Raw genomic sequence first — 22,718 nt, forward strand, 5'->3', positions numbered from 1 at the left:
ATAAATTTCGGGATAGCTGGTCTACCCAAAGTAAATAAACATCTTTCAAAGGATGTTTAGCTTCATTGACTAGTATCAGTTTCCTTTCTTTCCACTTCTTTTTTTTTTAAGATTTTATTTTATTTTTTATTAAAAACATTTTTTTTAATGTTTATTTTATTTTTGAGAAAGCAGGGGAGGGGCAGAGAAAGACACACACACACACACACACACACACACACACACACACACAGAATCCGAAGCAGGCTCCAGGCTCTGAGCTGTCAGCACAGAGCCCAATGCGGGCTTGAACCCACGAACTGTGAGATCATGACCTGAGCTGAAATTGAGTGCTTAACCGCCTGCGACACCCAGGCACCCCCTTTAAGATTTTATTTTTAAGTAACCTTTGCACCTGTCGTGGGGCTCAAACTTACAACCCTGAGATTAAGAGTCACGCAGTCTACCGACTGAGCCAGCCAGGTGATTTCTTTCCACTCCTTAACTGGGGTGTAAACATAAACTCTAAGGCATCAGATTGGAGTATGTGCTGCCCTTGGCTGAGTTTGGCAGAGACCCTCAAAGGTGGAGGGAAGAAGGGGCCTGGGACCCTGCTTCCATTAAGTAAAGAGAGGAAAAGGCTGTTGTTCTATAAAACCTATCAGATTATGGCTCTTCTCGGAGGTTAAAAGTGTGTTCTATAGACTCTTCTAAAAACATTTCTTTACAAGGGTTTTTGAGCATAGCTAGTGCATCATCAGTCACGGTGGTTAGGTTATGCTCTAGAAAGGAGCAACCCTCATACCCCCATGGCTTACCACACCTCTTCATTGTCTGATGGGCATTGGCTATGAAGCTGTATTTGTCCTGGACTTTCAGGGACCCAGGCTGACAGACGCTTCATCTTGACACATGCTTCCATGACTGTAAGCCAAGGGACAAGAATGGGGGCACATCAGGCTTTTGTTTTGTAATGACACACGCCGCTTCTCCTCAAATGCATTGGCCAAAAAAACAAAAAACAAAAAAAAAAAACAAAACCAAGTGACATGGCCACACCGAACTTTAAAGGGAGCAGGAGAGTTCTATCCCCCTACATCCTTAGGAGGGGCTCCAAATATTACAGGTATAGCACTAATGACACTGTAAAGCCCAGGCTTTGGGGTAATTGCTGAGAACTAGGGGTTCAGGGGCAGTGTAGCATATTTAATAAAATGTTTTTTTGAGCACAAAATTGGTAGAGATCAAGGTTTATAATAAATTACTGTGTTATCCCTCATTCTTCTGAGCTTTGGTTTCTCCATTCATAAAATTGCCCTGGGCCCCTTCTAGAGGCATATTTTTGTTTTAAAATTTAAGTTTGTGGGGCGCCTGGGTGGCTCAGTCGGTTGGGCGTCCGACTTTGGCTCAGGTCATGATCTCACGGTCCGTGAGTTTGAGCCCCGCGTCGGGCTCTGGGCTGCCCGCTCAGAGCCTGGAGCCTGTTTCAGATTCTGTGTCTCCCTCTCTCTCTGACTCTCCCCCGTTCATGCTCTGTCTCTCTCTGTCTCAAAAATAAATAAACGTTAAAAAAAAATTAAAAAAAAATAAAATTTAAGTTTGTAACTTAAAAAGCAGAGCCTGTATCAGGGAATTTCAGCTCTTTCCATCAATTCTTCACATCTTATGTCAGACTTGTAGGGATTTCCTTTTCTTTGTGCCTTGGGGCGGGAGGAGTTTGGGAGTGGAGGGTTCTAATGGAGGCAGAGGTGGGCGAGGGGCAGCTGGCGGTGGCAGGGGTGGGTGGATGCTGACCTCGCTCTAAGCATCCACATACCTGGTATTTTTACAGGAGACACGGTCTCTCCTCCTCAGTAGCACATGCCGCCTCTGCACGGATTGCATCTGAAACGCTCCCAACAGTGTCCCTTTGTAATAGGTGAAAACACCATCTTTCCTAAAGTCTATAAAAGCTCCTTGTTTCCACTGAGCTGCATGTACCAAGGAGAAAGCATGTTTCAGCTCAAGCTATTTTTATCAGATACTGCCTGACACCGTGGACGACAGAGACGTAGCCCCGCGAAAGGGTCACACTGTTTGGGACTTCCATTGCAAAATTATAGTGGACACCTTTAAAGAAAAATGGAATCTGAAATATATTATTTTGGGGGATAGCTACAGAGAAATTAGATGTAAATCTAGGGTAATATATCTTAGTGTTTTTTTTTAAAAATACTTTCTCTTAAAGTAGAATATCTACACAGAAAAGTACACCTTTTGATGGTGTTTGATTAGCTCGTACACCCACGTCATATATGCACATAACCAGCACCCGGACCAAGAAGCTGAACTTGGCCGGCACCACAGAGCCCCCCGCCCCCCCTGGCTTGTGGGTTCTTCCATTTGCTCTCCACCCTCCCCCCGACACCTACCAAAGAGCTACTCTTCTGACTTCTCGCATTGCTTTTGCCCATTTTTGTACTTTATATAAGTAGAATCCTAGTCTATATTCTTGCACGTCGGGCTTCTTGTCCTCAGTGTGTGAAATTTATTCAGGTTGTAGTCTTTCATTCTCATTGCTGTATGGTATTTCATTGTGCGATTATACCACACTCATTTCTCCATTCTGCTGTTGACGGGTGTTTGGATAGTTTCCAGTTTGGCCCACTGCAAATTATGCTGCTATAAACATTTTGGCACCTATGTTCTGGTGAGCATATGAATGCATTTTTGTTGAGCATGTACCCAGGAGTGCATTTTTGGGGTCGCAAGGCATGCATATATTCACCTTTTTTTAGGTAGCTTCAAAGAGCTTTCCGAAGCACGTAGACCAGTTACTTCTCCAGCCAGCAGCCAGCATGCGTCGTAATTCTGGTTGCTCCGTATCTTTGCCATCACTTGGTATTTTCTTCCTGGAAGCTTTCCTTTTAGGAAAGAATTCTTACGAGATTCTTTTTCCATCTGAGCTGATACCTTCCCTAATAAATACATTTAAAAAAAAAGAAAGAGAAAAAATAACTCCACTTTTTAGTAAAGAAACGTACTGATGCTGTGGCACAGAGAGACTCTGAGGTCAAACGCTGTACCTTGTACTAGGCAGGAGCAAGCGTGGGGCATTTATCTTATGTGGGAGGACCCGGAACTCTGAATTTTTCTTGAGTTACTTTATTTTTTATTTATTTATTAAAAAAAATTTTTTTAATGTTTATTTCTGAGACAGAGCATGAGTGGGGGAGGGTCAGAGACAGAGGGAGACACAGAATCCGAAACAGGCTCCAGGCTCTGAGCGGTCAGCACAGAGCCCGACGTGGAGCTCGAACTCACGGACTGCGAGATCATGACCTGAGCCAAAGTCGGACGCTCAACCGACTGAGCCACCCAGGCGCCCCTCTTGAGTTACTTTAGAGTGATCTACCAAGATAAAATGTAAGACAGTGACTTTCTAAGAGGAGATACACATTAAAAATTTGAAGCAAAGTTATTTAAGCCTTAAAAATGAGTCTCCTATACAGACATGGGCACCCTCCCCACCCCCGCCAAGAAGTATTTACCTCTGATTTCCAGTGTTGCTATCTCCTCTTCTCCCACTCAGTTTTCACAAAATGATTCCATTTGCTTCCCTCTGCTGTTTTTTCATGAGGATGTCTAGCTTATGGAAATCTTCTTTAGACAGAGGCACATGTTTTGTTATAAATGTAACAACGGCCACATTGTTTACATTTGTCCAGTGTGTCGGGGCTCTATTGCTGATGCCATTTGTAACATTTGTTGTCATTTTCTTTGTGGAATACAAAACTGATGGAATTCAGAAATAATGTAGACACCTGGGGTGGTCTTTGGTTGTCGGTACAGAGTAATAGGCAGATGGGGACCTGCTGGTGGAATTTTGTTTGCAGACTTTCGCTCAGATGAGTTTGGAAACTAAGAAGACGCATCAGAGAGAGAGGAAAAAAATGAGTGTTTTGTGTGTGAAAATGATGTTGGCTGTTACTTTAGTATTGAAGTGGCTGAATAGACCTTTTCTTCAGTGATCTAATTTCTGAGTGTTTGTTAAACCTCTCTGGGCTTAAGGGGATACCCGGAACATTCTAGCGTGTCCTTACTTATAAATACTCAATTGACTGGGTTCCTAAAGTCTCAGCGATCGTGTGTTTCTGCAGATGAACTGTCTCCCCCAAGCTGTGTTTTGACTTTTGCCTTTCAGAGCACCTCGAGTCACTTGGAGGTTGCTTGTGTGTTTTTGGGGGTTACCATTTTCTTTAAAGTGACCTGGCCATTCTTCACTGCCAGGTGGCCCCTCTTCCTGGGTACTCCCGTGTGTCTCCAAACATAATACTGGTCTGGCTGCCTTGAACTTCTTCCACAACCCTAGTTGTGTCATTGCTGCTTGACTCTGGCATAGGGCCTTGGGATTTGGGTCACAGCAGTTCACTGGGGGCAGGGCTGTTGTGCCTTCCTTGGCCAGTAACATCCCTTGGCCTCATTACCACTTTGGAACCACACATCCCTCTCTGGAAACTGACCTTTTCTTCGTAGCAACCCTGTTAACTAGAAACTAAGCTCTCTGTGTAGGATTATCACATATACAGGCGTCTTAATTTGGACTGCTATAACAAACGGATAAATAAATAAACAGGTGGCTTATAAATGACAGACGTTTATTTCTCACATTCTGGAGGCTGGAAGTCCAAGTTCAGGGTGGCAGCATGGGAGGGGCAGGCCGGCTCCCTGATTCGTAAACGCTGTCTTCTCGCTGGGTCCTCACTCGGCAGAAGGGGACTAGTTAGCTCTCTGGCCTTTTTTTTTTTTTTTTTTTTTTAATTTTTTTTTTAATGTTTATTTATTTTTGAAACAGAGAGAGACACAGCATGAGTGGTGAAGGGGCAGAGAGAGAGGGGGAGACACAGAATCCCAAGCAGGCTCCAGGCTCTGAGCTGTCAGCACAGAGCCCGACGCGGGGCTCGAACTCACGGACCGTGAGATCATGACCTGAGCTGAAGTCGGATGCTTAACCGACTGAGCCACCCAGGCACCCCTCTCTGGCCTTTTTATAAGAGCACTAATCCCCTGCATGAAGACCCCGCCCTCCTGACCTAATCCTCTCCCCGAGGCCTCGTCCTCTAACACCACTCTGGGGGTGAGAATTTCAACCTTTGCATTTGGGGGAGACGCACACGTTCATTCCATCACAACGAGTGAGTTCAGGGAGTACACAGAGTGAGCAGACACGGAGGAGGCCTCCTTCCAGACAGCTGTTGGGGGCTGGGGGTAGGTGCAGCGTCTGGCCCAAGACTGGCTTATGTACTGTCTGCAGGAGGAGGTCAGGAAGGTTAGCCTTACTCATGAGGTGTCCAGACCCGTCACCTTGACTCCGTGCCATTGCTTCTCTCAAAACGCCCCTGGTCCACTGCCGATAACCTAAGAGGCGGCTGTTTCTTCTTGCCCCCTCCCCCCCACTCCCCCTTACAGACCACCAGCCAGACGGAGCTGGAAAACTGGATCACCGCCATCCACTCTGCCTGCGCGGCTGCCGTGGCGAGACATCACCACAAAGAGGACACGCTCCGGCTCCTGAAGTCCGAGATCAAAAAACTGGAACAGAAGATTGATATGGATGAGAAGATGAAGAAAATGGGCGAAATGCAGCTGTCTTCAGTCACCGATTCGAAGAAGAAGAAGACTATATTAGATCAGGTAATCGTCCTTCCGTGTTTCGACTTGGGCGGGATCGTTATGGGTCTTTTAAGTGCCTCCACGTCTTGGCATCACGGAGCATCATCGCTTATCTTGTCAGCCTGTCATCCGGGCTGCTGAATTCTTTATTGTGACTGTCAGCGTTCCTCACCCGTCGTTCGCAGCCGATTGTTACGAGCTGAAGGGAACAATATTACATCGAACGGGAGACAGAAATCTAATAGAGGAGCCTGCCCCCGCTCCCACCACCACTGCTGTGCTATTCTGGGGCATCTCTGTCATCGCCACGTCTGCTGGTTTTCCTTCCCCACCTTGTCCGGTTCACGGGTGAGCTCCGCTGTGGGGAGATGCAAATTTAGGCAATTTCGGCAAGGTGGAGTGTGTTTGAAAAAGCGTGTGGGTAGCTGCAGAATAGGATCATAAGTAAGTATATTTCATGCTAAGAAAAGAAAGCCGTCACGAGGTAACAGGAAGGTTGTGCCTTCTACTCAATTGTTTCAAAGTCCGCGATGAGCCATCTAGTCGTGCTTTGAAACTTTGTCTTAATGGTTAGGAAATCATCGTGGGAATCAGTGAGTTTCAGGAATGGAACAGTGGATGGCGTGGGCCAGCAGCTGGTTTCCCGTGGTTTCTCTCCCTCTGTTACCTGGCGCTGTCTTTGTTTTCATTGAGGCAAAATTCACGTAGCATGCGATTAACCATGTTAAGGTGTACAGTCTACTTGCATGTCCATACGTCCACAGTATTGAGCAGCCACAACCTGTGTCTAGTTCCCAGACGTTGTCATTCACCCCAGAAGGAAACTCCATACCTGTTAAATTGCTCCCCTGTGCTCCTGGCATGCTGCCTCTACGGATTCCCCAATTTCGGATGTTCTTGTACAAGTGGTCACAACATGTGACCTTTTGCGTCTGAATTCCTTCACTTCACGTCACGCTTTGGGATGGACCCACATCGTAGTGTACATCAGTCAGTTCTTCATTCCCTTTTACGGCTATGATTCATTGCCCACACTCACCACAGTTTGCTTATCCGTTTGTCCGTTGATGGGCCACGTTGGCTGTTTCCACTTTTTGGCCGTTGTGAACAGTGCTGCGAACATGCATAAGTCACAGTAAAAAGTAGACATCGGCCATTAACCACTGTCCACGTCATCGCTAACATCACTGAGCCTTGGCTATGTACCAGATCCTGTGCCAAGCTTATTCTTGCATTATCTCATCTAAATATCACTTCAGTCTTAGGAAGTAGGTATCGTTTTGCCACTCTGAAAAGCGAGGAAATATCTTGGACGCACTCTGTGGTTGGAAATTTATTCCAGAGCCTGGGTCTTCACCTTCTAGTGTTTTCTGCCTCCCACCGTGGACCATGTGCCACTCCCCTGTTCCCAAAAGCTGTTGGGCTCTGATCTTTAATTCACCTCCCTTTTCTTTTTCTCTTTGTCTTCCTATGAAAGGTCATCTCCTGGTAAGTCCTATAATTCTCCAGTGGTAAAAACCCTGCAGATTTTACTTCCCTTGGGTTTGTGGCCCAGAGCTTGGAGCTGATGGCCTAGAAAGCCCAGAAACATGACATTGTAACCAGAGGACACAGAGCAGCTAACATATACTTTCTGTTTACCAGACCGAATTTATGACTGTGGGTCTTTGTGAAAAAAAGGTGTAAGCTATGAAAACAGTGATACTTGAGATGCTGTTCCCTAAGAAATTCGGGGTACCTGTGGTTTACCCCTTAGGATTAAAATCAATACCTTGACAACGTGTGGTTTTGTAACATTTGTGTGGGATGAAGCTGTTAACACTTGTTTTTCCTTTTCCTCGCCTTTCCTTTTTCCAAATTTTCGCCACCGTAGATCTTCGTTTGGGAGCAGAATCTCGAGCAGTTCCAAATGGACCTATTTCGTTACCGCTGTTACTTAGCTAGCCTCCAAGGTGGGGAACTGCCAAACCCCAAAAGGCTACTTGCTTTTGCAAGCCGACCAACGAAAGTGGCAATGGGCCGCCTTGGAATCTTCTCTGTATCATCCTTCCATGCCCTGGTGAGTCGAAGCCGGTGTGTTTTTAAGAAATATTTCTCTTTACTATTAATCCTGAGCAGGACTTGACAGGAGCCGCTGAAGTGTTTTTCTAGTTCACTGCTGGGTGTGGATTTCTGACATGTCCTCTGCGGTGGGTACAGATCTTCATTTGAGTCTGTTCTGAAACGTATTCCTTAAGCCTCTCTTGATGGGGCCTAAATTATTGTGCAAAGAAAATAGGAAAGGTATTATCTTAAGAGATCTCTGCATGTAGTGTTTGTTCGTAACTGATGTCCTCTTTAGGCAGTGTTCTGGTTTTAATCCAAATACAGTTTTTTTTTTATATTAACCTTATGGAAATGTTAAGCGGAGAGCTCTCTCATACGGAAATGCATTTTCTCTCTCTCTCTCTCTCTCTCTCTCTCTCTCTCTCTCTCTCTTTCTCTCTCTCTCTCTCTCTTTCTCACACACACACACACACACACACACACACCCCATATATTGAACACAGATCTCTTTGGTGATCTTCCTTTCATTTTATTTTTAAATACTGTAATTTCAGAAATCAGTTCTTTACAGTCATAAATGTACCTGCTGCATTTGAGGAAAGTAAAGATCTTCCATGATTTTCCAGCCCAACATATGTATTTGCTTGGGAAGGAGAATTTGCATCTGACCTCCGGAACGGCAGATTGCATCGTTGTGTTGTGTGTTTGCAATCTGTAATTTTATGTACTTGCTAAATTGCGAACAGCTTTATGTACGTTTGGCTCCTTTCTTCTCAAAAATTGCTATTGCGAGTAACATGGTTTCAGCCCATCCAAGTCAACACCCACTTAAAATGTACTGCACCTTAGCACATTTGCTGTGGAATTAAATGTTAAGTCTCAGGTTCCAGAAACTGCTTTGGAAAACCTTAGCTCTGCTGGGCTTGGCTTGCCTCCCCTCGTCAGCTGTACCCTTCAATTGAATTCAGAGCTGCAATTCAGTCAAAGGCGTTTGTATTCTTTATAAATAGATTAGCGTCATCATTCAGATAATTAGGGGTAGATTTACATTTTTAAAGAAGTCTTAAACCAATTTCTGGACTTATTAAAACTGCCATCCTGATTTGTTCTGCTAATTACGACTCAGCTCTTGGTCTTTCTTGGTCTCCCTTGGTTTTTCTTGGTCTCCCACCTCTTCATATGGCTGTTAAGTGCTTTTTTTTTTCCTTAGTAATGGGTCAGTGTGCTGTGATGAATAAGTCTTCCAAATGTTTTTCAGTTTGAGGCTCTAGGACTGTTTCTCTGAGACCCAGACACCAATTTGTAACTTGACCAAATCTCAGTTTGTGTATTCTGCAATAAATAAATAAATAAATAAATAAATAATAAAAATTCTTGTCTACTGCATGGTAAGAATGTTGTAGATTGAAATGGCATTTTTGTAAGAGAGCTCATGCCTCCAATGATGCAGAGTCCGTATTAATTCTAAACCCCAAGCATCCAAATGACTTTTTCCTGTTACTGGGCCTGATAGATTTGGGAGAGAATAAGTTTGCTATCTATCTAAAACTTCTTTGCCTTAATTTTCTTCAAAGCCATTGGAGCTAACTTTATTATTATCCTTCCATAACTTATCTTCAGACCTTCTAATTGCCTCTATCTCAATATCTGTGATTTGTGTGTACTTTTATTTGGATGGGCAGACTGTTAAAATCTGGCCAGCTGAAGATAGGGATGGGAGGGTTAGTAATTTAGGCATTTTGGTCAGTGACTTTAAAGAAGAATATTTATTTATTTATTTAGGTTTATTTATTTTTGAGAGAGACAGGGCAAGCAGGGCAGGTGCCGAGAGAGAGGGAGACAGGATCCAAAGAGGGCTCTGCACTGACTGCAGAGAGAGCCCGACACGGGGCTCGAACTCACGGACTGTGAGATCATGACCTGAGCCAAGGTCGGACTCTTAACCGACTGAGCCACCCAGGCGCCCCTTAAGAAGCATATTTAAGTCCTTATGTGCAGCTTCCTTTTCCTTATCCCCCACCGTCCTCAGCTGCAGTGTGAGTCTGGGTGTCTATATGCCTGTGTGTCCTCACAAACTTCTCTTTTCCACGAGGGGTTTCACTTCACACAGAACAAGTTCAGCAGGCCGGTTAGGTGTCTGCCCCTGTTTGTTCCAGTTCCTGCAGGAGATCCCAGGAAGGGAATTTTACAGTCTGATTTATTAGATACTTATTTTTTCCTCTACTCGTTGTCATTTGACCCCAGAGAGGTCCCCCCCCCCCCCAACCCCCCATTGAAACATGTTTCAATTTAGCCTTTGTCCAGACTTATTTTTTTTCTTCTTTTAAGTGAGGGGCAAGGGAGGAGGAGGTGTGAGGGCAGGCGGGCTGGGGGTGGGCGGGGAGATTTGGGCTACAATTTAAGCCCCATTCACCAGGAGGGCTTCCCATAATGCTCAGTGATTTGCAGTAATTAACTGAAGGGTCCCCGCTGTACTCTTTGAAAGAAGGTTATCATTGTTCTTGTTTGCACAGATGAGCAGAATGATAGAGTAATCAGGTTCTGGCCACAAAGGGAGGCATTGTCTGGGCAAAGATCATTGAGAAACTCTTGAGCTCTTGTCTGCTAGTTCTTTTGCCAGCTTTTTTTTCCCCCCCTCTAAATCCCTTTGCTTATTTTGAGTCATTATTGTGTTGGGGGTAGCAGTTACTTTTGCAGTTTACAGGGCCCCCAGCAGTGCAGCATAGTTACTGTGAGAACCCCTAGTGAAGGGCCCATTTGTTAAACAGACTCAACCAACTGGTCAGCCGGTAACTGAGAACATTTACGTTGTGTAAGTTTCTCTGCTGGACTCTGTCTTTCTAAAATTGTAAAGAATTACTGTTGTGACCATGTTATATGTAGGATCTCTGCTTTTGCTTTTTTTTTTTTTTTTTATGTTTACTTATTTTTGAGAGAGAGAGAGAGACTGAGACAGAGCAGGAGCAGGGGAGGGGGAGGGAGGGGGAGGGAGGGGGAGATACAGAATCCAAAGCGGGTTCCAGGCTCCTAGCCGTTAGCATTGAGTCTAACGTGGGGCTCGAACTCATGAAACACAAAACCATGACCTGAGCCAAAGTCGGCCACTTAACCAGTTGAGCCACCCAGGCTTCCCTCTGCTTTTGCTTTGTGATGTTGGTTTATGTATTTTATTCATTGAATCAGCAAATACATGTGAGGCCTGGCATATGTCATTTATTCTTCTTATGATTAGGGTTATAGCAGCAAACAACTCAGAGTTCTTTTCCTATTGGAGATTCTTATGGGGGGAGATGCATAATAAATCAGTAAGCAGTTAAATAGACAGGGTAGGTGCAGGTATTGATGTATGCTATGAAGGAAGTGAACAAGGTAATAATACATATATATGTATAATATTATACATATATATTATACATATATATAATACATATATATATTATATATATATAATATATATATAATACATATATATATTATATATATATATATAAACAGTGATACAACAGCCATATATTTGTATATGACTGCCTGTATGTGTCTGTGTATCTACAGATAGATTTATCTATTTATAAGTAGATACACAAATATGAGACCGAATAGGCATTTTTGTTTCCTCTCAGACTTTTAACTTTCACACCACTTATTTAGTGGTTCCTAGCCTCATTTTGTGATGATAAGCTTATCTGATACTGAAATCGTCATGTGTGCATGTATGTCAGCACATTATAATTTATTCCTTTTGCAGCTTTTGTTTACCTTTGACTCAGAAAGTGATGAAAATAGGGAAGAGAAAATGTGTATCTATTTAAAGTAAACACGTGTCTTTTGGTCTGTGATTTTGTCCCCCTCATCCCCTTGAGCACAATCTTAGTCTAGACCTCTTTCTCTAACGTGGTGTTGGATGCTGCGTTTTTACATGCCTCAAGCTCGGAAAATATAAGACCGCTTCCTCCTCTTCCTATCTTCATTTGGGACCAAAATCTTCCCCCTCTAATACCTTTGCAGGGAAGCTGTTCTGATTCCTGTTTTTAGTGTCTTTGCCAGTCTACTCATGGAGCGTCCAGGGTATTTACCCTGTCAGTGCTGAAAACCCCAGAGAGGCATGCCTTCTAACCAATGTGCTGACAGCTGGGGGGCCCCTCTTGTTCCCCAACGGGGTTTCATCCCCCAGTCTGATGCCAGTTGGCACCCACCACACTGGGAGTTGCCCGTGTGGGAATCTGTGACAAGTAGGTTCCAAGACTCATCTCCAGCAACAAAGGACGGGTGGGGAGGTTTCATTTCAAGTCTGACTCGCTGTACCTCCTGGCACTCCCTTATTTGAAAGGAGAGCCTGTGGGTGGCCTATTGAGATTTCCTGGCAGAAGTTCCCTCAAGTTCCTGGGACTTTGCTTTTAACCTATGGATACACTGCAAGCACGAATGTTGGCCTGGGAAGGACTTTGTGGGATCCTCACAGAGATTCAGTGTCTACTTGAGCAGTTTGTATAGAAGCAGATTTGAACTTGGGGTGTTCCTCTCTGAAATATTTGTCTGGGCTGTTGGCATCTTGCAAATATCTCAACAGAGTGTAGCTCCTGCTCCCCACTGCTTTTTTTTTTTTTTTTTTTTTAAATAAAATAGAACTTTTATTCCCTTTTATCTAAACATGGGACATGTAAGGCTAATAAGGTGGCTTCACCATTTTCCCGGACTCGGGTCCCATCCATCTTCTTGTTCTAAAAACCGTGAAAAGGGTTCTGTCTGAATGTCCTAGAAGAGTTAACCCACGGACCTTCCTTTGTCAGGAAGGAGAGAAGTGAAAGATAATGGAGATCCCTCCCTCCTCTTAAGGACGGTTCCTGGAGATGACAAATAGCCCTTCTGCTTAGCTCCCGTTGACTGGAAGTTAGTCACAGGCCCATGTCCTGCTACAAAGGAAAATAAGTCAGCGTTGGGTAGTCATGTGCTCAGCTACGTGTGGGGGTTTCTCTGACTGAGCTAGAGGGAGAATGATATAGGGGGACAACCATCACTTCCCTACGAAGGAAATTGTGTCCTTCTGAGAAAACTAAATAGAAGAATTGGTACACTTAGATTTCATGTGGGATCACAGGAACCAAGAGGTATTGTTTTCGCTGTTTTTGCCGACACTCAGACACCATTCTTCTAGAATGCAGAAACAGCTCTAGAGCATTTAGGGAGAATCTCAAGATCGTATGGTTAGCTCAACTTGCTGCTAGAGTTCAATCCTGTGACCAGAAGGGCATTGAATTCTTGGAAACATTACATATGCATCCTATTGTTATTTTATATATTACTGTTTTCCTGATGGTTTCAGACAGTGGTTGAGTTTGCCAACCTTTCAATTATATTTGGACTCCATGAAGGGCCCTCAAAGTCCCAATATATGGGAGTCACAGATTAAATGCTTTGGTGATGGGCTGGCATGATGGAGGTATGGTTGGTCTTTTTTAAAATTTTTATGAATTTGAAGATGTAACTGGCTTTATTAAGTAATTCACGAATGGGCAGCATCCCTCTAGCAAGTAGAGGGATGCTCCCTGGGGGTGTAACTTAGTAGGGACCTTGAGGAAGAGGTGAGCGGTCCTGACGCATTTCTCTTGTCGATGCTGTTCCTCGACGACCTCAGGTGGCAGCACGCACTGGTGAGACCGGAGTGAGACGTCGTACTCAGGCCATGTCCAGATCCGCAAGCAAGCGAAGGAGCAGGTTTTCTTCCCTTTGGGGTCTGGACACTACCTCCAAAAAGAAGCAGGGACGCCCCAGCATCAACCAGGTGGGTTCCAGGGTGGGCGAAAGATCAGGCACAGATTGCTTCCATGGCCACCTCAACTTGGGATGCATGTGCATGTGTGGTGATTTATTGGTACTGGGTGGTATTTCGAATCAGCTCACTGACACAAAGACGTTGGTTGTACTAGACGCTTTTAATAGCTAATGTATACTCATGACTTTGAACTCTGCTATTAGTCTATCACCAAGCTCCAGTCTCCCACCTGCATCCTTTGCAAACCCTGGCTAATTACAGACCTCCTGAAAGTGCACAATTCATCCTGAGTCTTCGGAAAAAAGCGGGGCTTGTTGATGAAGCCAAGTGGGCACCTGAGCACAGGGCTTTTTAAGCTGCTTCTGGCGCTGGATCAAAGGTGGCCTCCAGGGAGGTCAGATTGTTCCTCTGCCATTAGCTTTTTGGGGTTGACATGAAATGGGGAGTTCCCTTGTCTTCCAGTATGAGAAATCAGGAGTCTGAGAGTCCTCACCACTGCCATGATGCCCTTCTACCCAGATGCTGGGGCTCGAAGGGGATCTCGGGACCTCACGAATGGCATCACCGAGAGGTGTACCACAGGGTCAGTCCTCTAGCCACATGCTGTGGCCTTGTCCTTTTTATCCCTTTTAGCCAAGACCGCCATCCTGCTAGAGTCACTTCTAGGAACTTCTCTCCATTGTCATTGTCATTCTTCTTGGGTTTGTGAAGCAAGTGGCTCTGGGACTGCTTGCTCGTGTTTTAGGGACTGAAGGAACATGGGTCTTGGTCTTTTCAGGAGAAGGAGAATGTTGGATTCATGGGTTATGGTGGCCGAAAAGTGAAGCACTGAGCATCTTGGAGGTCATGGCTAGGATTCCCAGTTTGACCTGTTCACTCTGTGCCCTTATGCAAAGTGAGAAGCCAATTGACTAATTTGATAAAAAGATCCCTCATTGTTTGTTCTGACAGTTCCAGCCATTAGCTTACACAAGAACTGAAATTTAGAAGAGACAGTCCTGAAAAGTGACGTCCTACGTTCCTAACTGACCACCACACTCACTGTTTAAACGTGGGTATTCTGTGTCGCTGATGGACGTTGCAGGAGACCAGATGAGCAGGTGATAAGTGAGCCTCAGACTGAGCATCCGTGCCGTTTGGTCTGTGGTCTTTGGAGAAGGCAGAGCGTCAAGTCTGCTACCAGGTTTTGCTTCTGTGTAAACCTGAAGAAGAAACGGTGTGGAGGAAAGTCACTGTTTTATCAAAACACTCACACAAGAGACTTGATGTCTCTGGACCAAACGTACGTACAGAAGGAAGACATTCGCCACTAGGATTTCTCCCCTCCCTTTGGCAGGTGGTGGTGGCGTTTTGTGTGAATCCTCCTGTGATGGCAGGTGACTCAGAGCACCCACTAAAGTACATGCCAGGACTTTGCAGTTGGGAACTGGGTTTGAACGTCTTTTCTGTCACAAGCCTTGGTTCATGCGGTGGTAACTTTATCAGCGCCAGCTTGTGTCAGAGTCCATGGCTGCTGAAATAGATGCCTCAAGTTAAATGAGGTCCAAGAGAATGTTTTAAAAGAGAATGATTTCAAAAATCAAAGGACGATACCATTTCCTCAAAGCAATTCTTGTTCCTGTCTCTTAAAGTAAGGGGTATAAAAACTTACTACTTAGCCATGAGCATACCAACAGAAATCTACTTGTTAATTCAGGACTCTGAAATGGACACAAATGGTGTGTTTCTATCTATCTCATTTGCATCGTGAGAAAGGCTTTTTCTTAATCATGTGTATTATCCTGATAGTACCTGGCTGGTTTAGAGCCAGAATATAAAACTTTCTCTTGTCAACATGTTTAGATTTTGACTACTGAACAGAATTCATTTAATTTCAAAGAACAGACAAATTTCTGTTTTTGTTTTTTTTTTCTTTTTCTTTAATTAAGAAAACCTTTTCTGGGATGTTACGGAAAGCACTATAAATGGATAGTCTCAGGTTCTGCTCAGCAGAGTATGAAAAGTAAACTAGTTGTTGATGAATATCTGATTGTATATGTGAGGGAATTGTGGAAACTGTTCAATGTGAGCAAATCTAGTCCATTGCTTTTGCAAAAGCTTATTTTCTTTACAACAAAATGAATTATCCAGATCTAGAAGCCAACTTTTTCTTTTCTTCTTCTTTTTTCTTTTGAGTTTGTTAGAGTTATGGGAAGTGATCCAGATAGAGGATCATGTTTTTCCTGGTCTGCTACCATGAATTACGTTCCCTATTTATGGAGCTGATATAGGAGGATCTGGAGACTTCTGTCATGTGTTCCAACAGCCACGCTCATTTTCCATCCCCCTTCCCATGCTTCATTTGCCCTCTTGCCGACAGGCCTTTTTAAGATGATACTTTTGTATATGCAGGTGTTCGGTGAGGGAAGTGATGCTGTAAAGAAATCTTTAGAGGGAATATTTGATGACACTGTTCCAGATGGCAAGGTAAAAATAAACCCATTCCTTTTCTAAAAGTACCGCGAATGTGTCAACATTACACAATGCATTGGTTTCTTGGGATCCTAAAATTAAGTGGACTGTATTAAATGCTGAAATGATCAAATCTTTAAAGTTACGTAACAGGTCGGTAAAAGGTGGAAAAGCATTTTATGCTTAAAACTTGGTAACAATAAGGACATTCTCCTGCCAACATAACATTTTCAATACTTATCATTTGGATGTATCATTTTCCATCTAGAATATAAGAGGAAATTTGGGTTCTGGGGAGCTGAATATCTTATGTCATTGCCAATTGCTTTTATCTACAACTTCCATTCCCAAGAGGTGAGTTCATACTGCCCTCCCTCTCTGCCCACACATGCTGTGTTGTTCCCATTAATTCAAAGAACTGTTCTGATAGTATATTCTTTAAAAAAAAAATGCTTTTGCCTCCTGAAGACAAGTATTCAATTAAAGATTCACAGACTTGTTCTAACCTTGTGCCTGGATTTAAAAGGGGTGGTCACACTGCTCTGATTGAAAGCCCATGAAGAATATTGATTTTTGTTTCCTCTGGGCTACTTTTTACAGCCTCTAATTTAAATGGACATCCCCAGCTTTAAAGACCCTAACAGTGATACCAGTAACCTCTTTGTTCAGGGGGTTCTGTTGTTGATAACGTGACCTTGGAATGATCCCCCAGTTCTTGGGCTCAGGATCAATATGACAGAGAGTTCAGCTCTCGGTTGCTGTGCAACCAAGCAGGGGCGGTCAGCGGTAGCACAGCCCGTGTTCGAGATGGAGCCTCTGAAACAGAGTGCAGTGGGGAGTTCTGGCCTTTGGAAGGGGTGAGGGGAGAGGAGTGGCCAGGGACAGGCCTGTTGTCACTTCTGTGCTCGAACTACTCCTGGATTATGTCCCTGTAGATACAAATGCAGCTGTCCTTGGAAATACCCATCCGTGCCCCTTTCTCTGAAAAACTCTGTCTCTGATGAAATCTGATGAAATTAAATCACTGTACCTACGTGCAACACAAGCATTGTTTTTGATGTTAATGAAGCCATTTCTGAAGTTAGCTAACTCATCTTGCATACTGTTACTAGTCCCCTTTTAATGTTGGAATAGCCTCTCCAGGCAGACAGATCCTGGACCCCAGGCACAGAGCACACAGATCCTGGAACCTGCACATGTTTTTCCTTTGGATTTCTCTGCCCCTTTTGTTTGTCCATTTCTCTGAGATATTTCTTTATTCTTCTTCTTGGCTGGAGTGCCTTGATCTCAAACAGCAGTTTAGATGCAAAACTTGAGTTGATCCAGTGCTAAGGGGCACTTATTTAATATGGCACATGGGGACAATAAAAAGATTCCAATTATAGTTCATGGGATTTAGCCCAAGTTGATTGCTTTTTGCTTTTTGACAATCCCTTCCTTGGGGTTCAGTTTATCCGCAAAAGTGACATCATTCAAAGCCAGAGCTGAAATTGTCTTCTTGGTTGAATTTAGTTAGTAGCCTTTGCAAAAATATTTCCCCCATTCTCGGATTCATTCTTTTTTTGAATAGAAGCTATGACGTTACCACCTATCAGCCTTAGTTTGAAAAATTGTTTCTTGTAATTTCCTAATACCAGCCTTGTTCTTGGTAACCTATAGATTTGTATTTACTGATCAGTGGCCTGGTTATAAACCAATAATCAAGTCTTGTCTTAGTACATCTTGCCCATCAATATTGTTTTTACATTGCTGAAATCTGACATCTTTTTTTTTTTTAAGTGTATTTATTTATGTTGAGAGAGAAGGGGAGGGGCAGAGAAAGAGAGAGAATCGCAAGCAGGCTTCACACTTGTCAGCACAGAGCCTGATCCGGGCTCAAACCCATGAAGCAAGAGATCGTAACCGTGAGATCATGCACCAAAACCAAGAGTTGGGTGCTTAACCGACTGAGCCACCCAGGCTCCCCTAACATCATTCTTTATTTGCTTATTTCAAAGAAATTGGCCCCTATTTCATTGTTCTATGGAATGTTTTAGCTTCGCTTGCTTGGATTATCCCAGCTGCTGAATGAGTACATCTTTTCCCATCCTTATAAACATGACACTACTCCTTGACCCTCAGGCCAAGTAGTGGAAGAGGCTGGAGTGTGGCAATGGCCTAAAAAGGCCACACGGCTCATGCCTTTGAGGTTCTCTGAACCTTGTCTGGGAAACGGAACTGTCTCCCTCCCAGAGCTGTGCTGGAGGTCAAGTGCAAGCACAGAAACGATGCTCCCTGTAAACGTGTAGTGCTAGAACATCATCTTTTCTTTAATAATTTCCATGGGGCCTCATTGTTGCTTTTGAAACATATAACCCACATGGTAGATATTCTTGCTGTAGGAATTCCCTGTTTAAGGTGGATTTGTGGGGGAAATCCTAGCAAGAAAGCTGAGCTGAATGATCCATTTCTTTCCTTCTTCCAAATTTCGGTACCCTCCCCCCCACCCCTCCCCCCACTTACACAGTGCCCACCTGTGGATGCTGTGGACCAGGTGAAAGGTCTGCCTCGCATCTGAGAAATCTCTCCTTCCCCCATTAAAGCTCCTTTGTCAATAGTGTCCTCTCTGAACATCCCCCTCTGTCCCTCACCAGTGCTGCCATTTCCACTCTGGGCCATTTTCCTGGAGACAGTGAATCTCCGCGTACAATCCGGAGAGCAAAGCCTGATGACTGCTGCCCGACTAACTTCATTTCTTATCGTAGAGGGAGAAAGAAATGGTCTTGCCCAGCGTCCACCAGCACAATCCCGACTGTGACATTTGGGTCCACGAGTATTTCACACCATCGTGGTTCTGTCTGCCAAATAATCAGCCAGCCCTGACGGTCGTCCGGCCCGGCGACACTGCCCGGGACACCCTGGAGCTGATCTGTAAGGTATGAAGGTATTCGGGGTTGCCTCCTTGAGAGGAGCAGAGTGGGCCAGAGGAATCATCTGTGGCACGCGTGAGGATTCAGAGACGTGTGAGGGAGGAAGGTGCTTCCAAGGGTACCTCCATTTCCTCTCACAGCTTTGATTTCCTCTGTGATCATATGCATACTAAGTGGAAGTGAATTCTCGGGCTTTGGGAGGGGAGGGATTCTTTCTTTAAATAGCTTCTTTCAATATGCATGTTTCATAGATTTGAAATAAGTGAATTATATGCTCATTGCAAAAATTTTAGAAAATTTGGGTGAAGAGCAAAGAAAATGAAGGCCACCCCTACAAGGTCTAGAAGTATCACCGTAAACATTCTGGCATTTGCCTAACTTGTTTTGTGCACGCGCGGGCACACACACACACACACACACACACGCGCACACACACACAGATTTAGTGGCATCATATTATGTGTACCTGCTCTTTGACAGTAACTGACGCCACAGCCATATGGGTAGGGAAAAACTGAGATAAATATGTTTGATCTCCGTGATGAGAAGTTCCCTTTCCTGTAAACACATAATTAGCCTCTTACTATGCGTGTGTATGTGACAAATGCCTGAGTTCACTTTCTCTGCTGTCGCTTCTAAGCTGCAGAAACTTCCGATTCTTTTCCAAAGTCAACGAGGTTTTATTTTTCACCCCCCTGAAGGGCACCAGATGAATTGCCTGGAGTGAGGGAAGGAAAAGAGAAAGAAACGAGCGTTTTTCGTGTGCTTGTTTTTACTTGTACAAAAGTATCAGCACTAATAGTTTTATTTAGGAGTTCTGTCAAGTCTGAGGAAGAGATGATGTTTGCCCATTGTACAGATGGAGAAAGTGAGGCTCAGAGAGCCTTAGCTCTAGGCCCAGCACTCACGTTGCACGCAGTCAGTTGCAAAGGAGAGACTGAACCCACATCTACCTGGTTGCTCTGAGCCTGTATCCTCTCCTGCGCCAGGGTGGTCATCAGGAAGGATGGTCCATTAGGGTCAGAAGAATCCAGAATATATTTTTTAGACAGTGTGATGGCTTTCCCCAGGACCACTAAAGGGCAAGTAGAAACCTTCCCGTCATAATTTTCTCCTAGAAGAAGTTGGATGGATACAGTGACATTTTTAGGACCTCCTCACTCAACACAATGGTTTATAAAGACTGAATCTATTTCACTACCAGAACAAGTACCTCAATGCTGTAATTCCGCAATCAGCAATTTCGGAATTTTTTAAAGAAAACAAATCACTAGGGCCTTTGTAAAGAAAAAATATGGCTCTTTATATGAGTGGGAGAAATGAAACAGTCTGGCTCAAATAAGCCTTATGTGGAAGAAATGTAGAAGGGCCATTTGTTTTAGGACAAAGCTAAACTCAGCCCCCACATAGGTGTTAAAAATAAATGATACTCTGTTACATGCTTCGAATCCTTCATGTACGTGAATTCCAGCTTTTTGAAGATAATGGTATTTCTGTTCACATTTTTCATTTTAATTACTTAACAAAATTAGTCTATTGAGGATTTCTGCATTCTTTTATTTATAGATTAGCACGATTCTTTAGAGACCCATTAATATTCCGCAGAGCTGTGGAAGTCGTTCTCAGAACTGCAGCTGAAGGTGTCAAAAGTAGGACTCTGGTGTTTTTTTTTTTTGTTTTTTTTTTTTTTAATAAAGCCAAACCCTGGAGGTCTTTCCAAGGGGAGAGCATTGCTTAAGCGCCTCCTGTGTACATTGGCCTTGGATGCAATTAGGGATCAGAGGGTAGGTCATAGTTTTCCAGTGACCATTGATTGGTGGAAACTTGAACAATGAGTGGGGAAAATAGTGATGGGCCCAATTTTGGGTCCTTTTCAAGCTTTGTTTTGATAGAAACTAAGAGAATGATGAATGGTATTGTCACGGCAGCTAGAGACCATCTTTGGACAGCAAGTGGGACCTGTCCCTGCATAAAGTGTTTATATCTATCGCTGGAAAGGTTTTTGATGGCATCGTGAGGGCACACATCCCTCTCTCTAACAACAGAAGGTCATCCTGCCCAATTTTCCCTTGGGTGCTCAACTCTTTTCCCCCAAACATGGAAATAAAGACAAAAACAATGTGGTGTGGAACAAGCTAAGTGTCGTGAGTTTAAAAATGGAAAACTTTTGTATGCACTTGAAGAAATTGATGGTCTCTGGAAAAGCACCCATGTAGGATAAATTATATAGTGTGCTGAGAACCAGGTGCCTTCTAAAGCTGGCTCCTTCTTTGGAAAACACTTTATTGTAATTAGTGGAGCCAATTTTATTCTTAAGAGGGAAAGAGATAATGGGGTAACAGTGCCACATGTTATTAATGATCTAATTAGTGGTGAGTGTTTTTCTCTTTGGAGGAGGAGGGACTGAAAAAAAAGGTGATTGTCAGAATGTCTGTCTTTTATTTCTTTATTGTCATTCTCAACGTCGGTGATGGATGCTTTTTCTAATATTTAATAATCAATCTCTTTCTTCTGTCTCTTGCATTCAGCTCATTCTTTTTCCTATTCTATCTGATCCACATCCTTTCACATCAGTTTGTCATCTGCCATCCGAGCACCAGTCAAGTTCTGGTATAGTAACTGTTTCAAGATCTACATTTCATGTACAGTTCATGTTATAGATGTGACGAAAATGATTGTTGCTAACTATAGCAGGTAACCACGTTGGCCTGTGGGTTTTCGATATATTCTGATCATTGCAATTACCAAAATAATTGCAAAAAATTCATTCATTCATACTCACTGATACAATTCATGTGTGACCATGGGATGAGTTTTATTTCATGCCATCACTATATTGGCCTATGACTTTTTGATTATTCTAAAAACCATTGGCATTAAAAAAAAGAAAGGTCACCTTGAAGAGGAAGATCAATCTTTGGAAATTCTGCAATAGCACCTGTGTGTGTGTGTGTGTGTGTGTGTGTGTGTGCATGGATTTCTATATGTGGTAACTTTTCTGTTTCCCCAAGAAGTTGGACTGAATTGGAAGAGAAAACCCTGATGGATTAAAAGATCATGTTATTATCTCTTGTAATTGGCTCAAACTATTTACTGGAAAAAAAAAGTACATTGTGTTTGCTATTTCATCCTTTGAAGTGGATGCAAATTAAAAGAAAATATATGCCAACTAAACTAATACTTGTTCTATGGTATTTTTATCTTCTGGTATAACTTGTGGCTACATTGTCTCAAAATGAATCAAATGCTCTCTGAGTAACTTAAGCAAATGCACATTGGAACACAAATTGGTACCACTTAAATTTTTCCCTGAGTTTCTCTTGAATTAGGAAGTTTTCTCTTGAATGTTTTACAAGTCTGTAGCAGGACAAATATTTGGACTTGCTGTGTTAACATATTCATTGATACTTGGAATTCTTTTTGCACAAAGATGTATTGTGAACATGGTAAATTTGCTCAACCTGCAGATATTTGGGGAGGAGGAAATTCTTCTTGAGAGTTCTGATGATCAGATTTAATTCATCAGGATCAATTAATTCATTAGGATTTTGCCTTCATGTTAGAGCAGCCATGACTAGTGCGGGCTTGTAATTGAGAAATCTTTACCAAAATGGTAGGCCCTCAGGTATACTACCCATTTTTAGGGTGACTGTTTACTGACCAATCTAAGGGCTCCTTGGGTGCAAGTAAGACCATTAAAAGTTTTATCTGTCGCATGTGCCATTTTCATTTTTTAAAATTATCAAGACATTATTGTAACTTAAAGAAGTTTGACAAAGATGATGATGGAGGGGAAGGTGCCAAGAATCGGCCTCATTACCATTGCTGTATTTACCATTCTTTTGTTGTCCTTGCTGTGTCACTCTGAGTGAGGTACCTAGACAGCTGTTATTTTTTGCTCTCTGTACATC

General features: G+C 43.3%; 1 protein-coding gene across 9 annotated transcripts in view; it reads left to right on the top strand.

Annotated features, from left to right (window-relative positions):
• The window catches only part of TIAM1 (TIAM Rac1 associated GEF 1), a 391,533-nt gene that overhangs the window by 290,092 nt on the left and 78,723 nt on the right, over nucleotides 1-22,718 (top strand). For 8 of the 9 annotated variants that reach the window (XM_053903146.1, XM_053903144.1, XM_053903147.1 and 5 more), the window contains 5 exons: nucleotides 5,428-5,652; nucleotides 7,505-7,690; nucleotides 13,310-13,456; nucleotides 15,839-15,913; nucleotides 18,643-18,813. In XM_053903146.1, the coding sequence (XP_053759121.1) occupies nucleotides 5,428-5,652; nucleotides 7,505-7,690; nucleotides 13,310-13,456; nucleotides 15,839-15,913; nucleotides 18,643-18,813 (804 nt within the window). The remainder of the gene's footprint in view (nucleotides 1-5,427; nucleotides 5,653-7,504; nucleotides 7,691-13,309; nucleotides 13,457-15,838; nucleotides 15,914-18,642; nucleotides 18,814-22,718) is intronic. The other variant, XM_053903151.1, reaches the window with a different exon arrangement.

This window comes from Panthera pardus, unplaced genomic scaffold (genome assembly GCF_024362965.1).
Source record: "Panthera pardus isolate Hobbes unplaced genomic scaffold, ASM2436296v1 HiC_scaffold_16, whole genome shotgun sequence".
Classification (NCBI taxonomy): domain Eukaryota; kingdom Metazoa; phylum Chordata; class Mammalia; order Carnivora; family Felidae; genus Panthera; species Panthera pardus.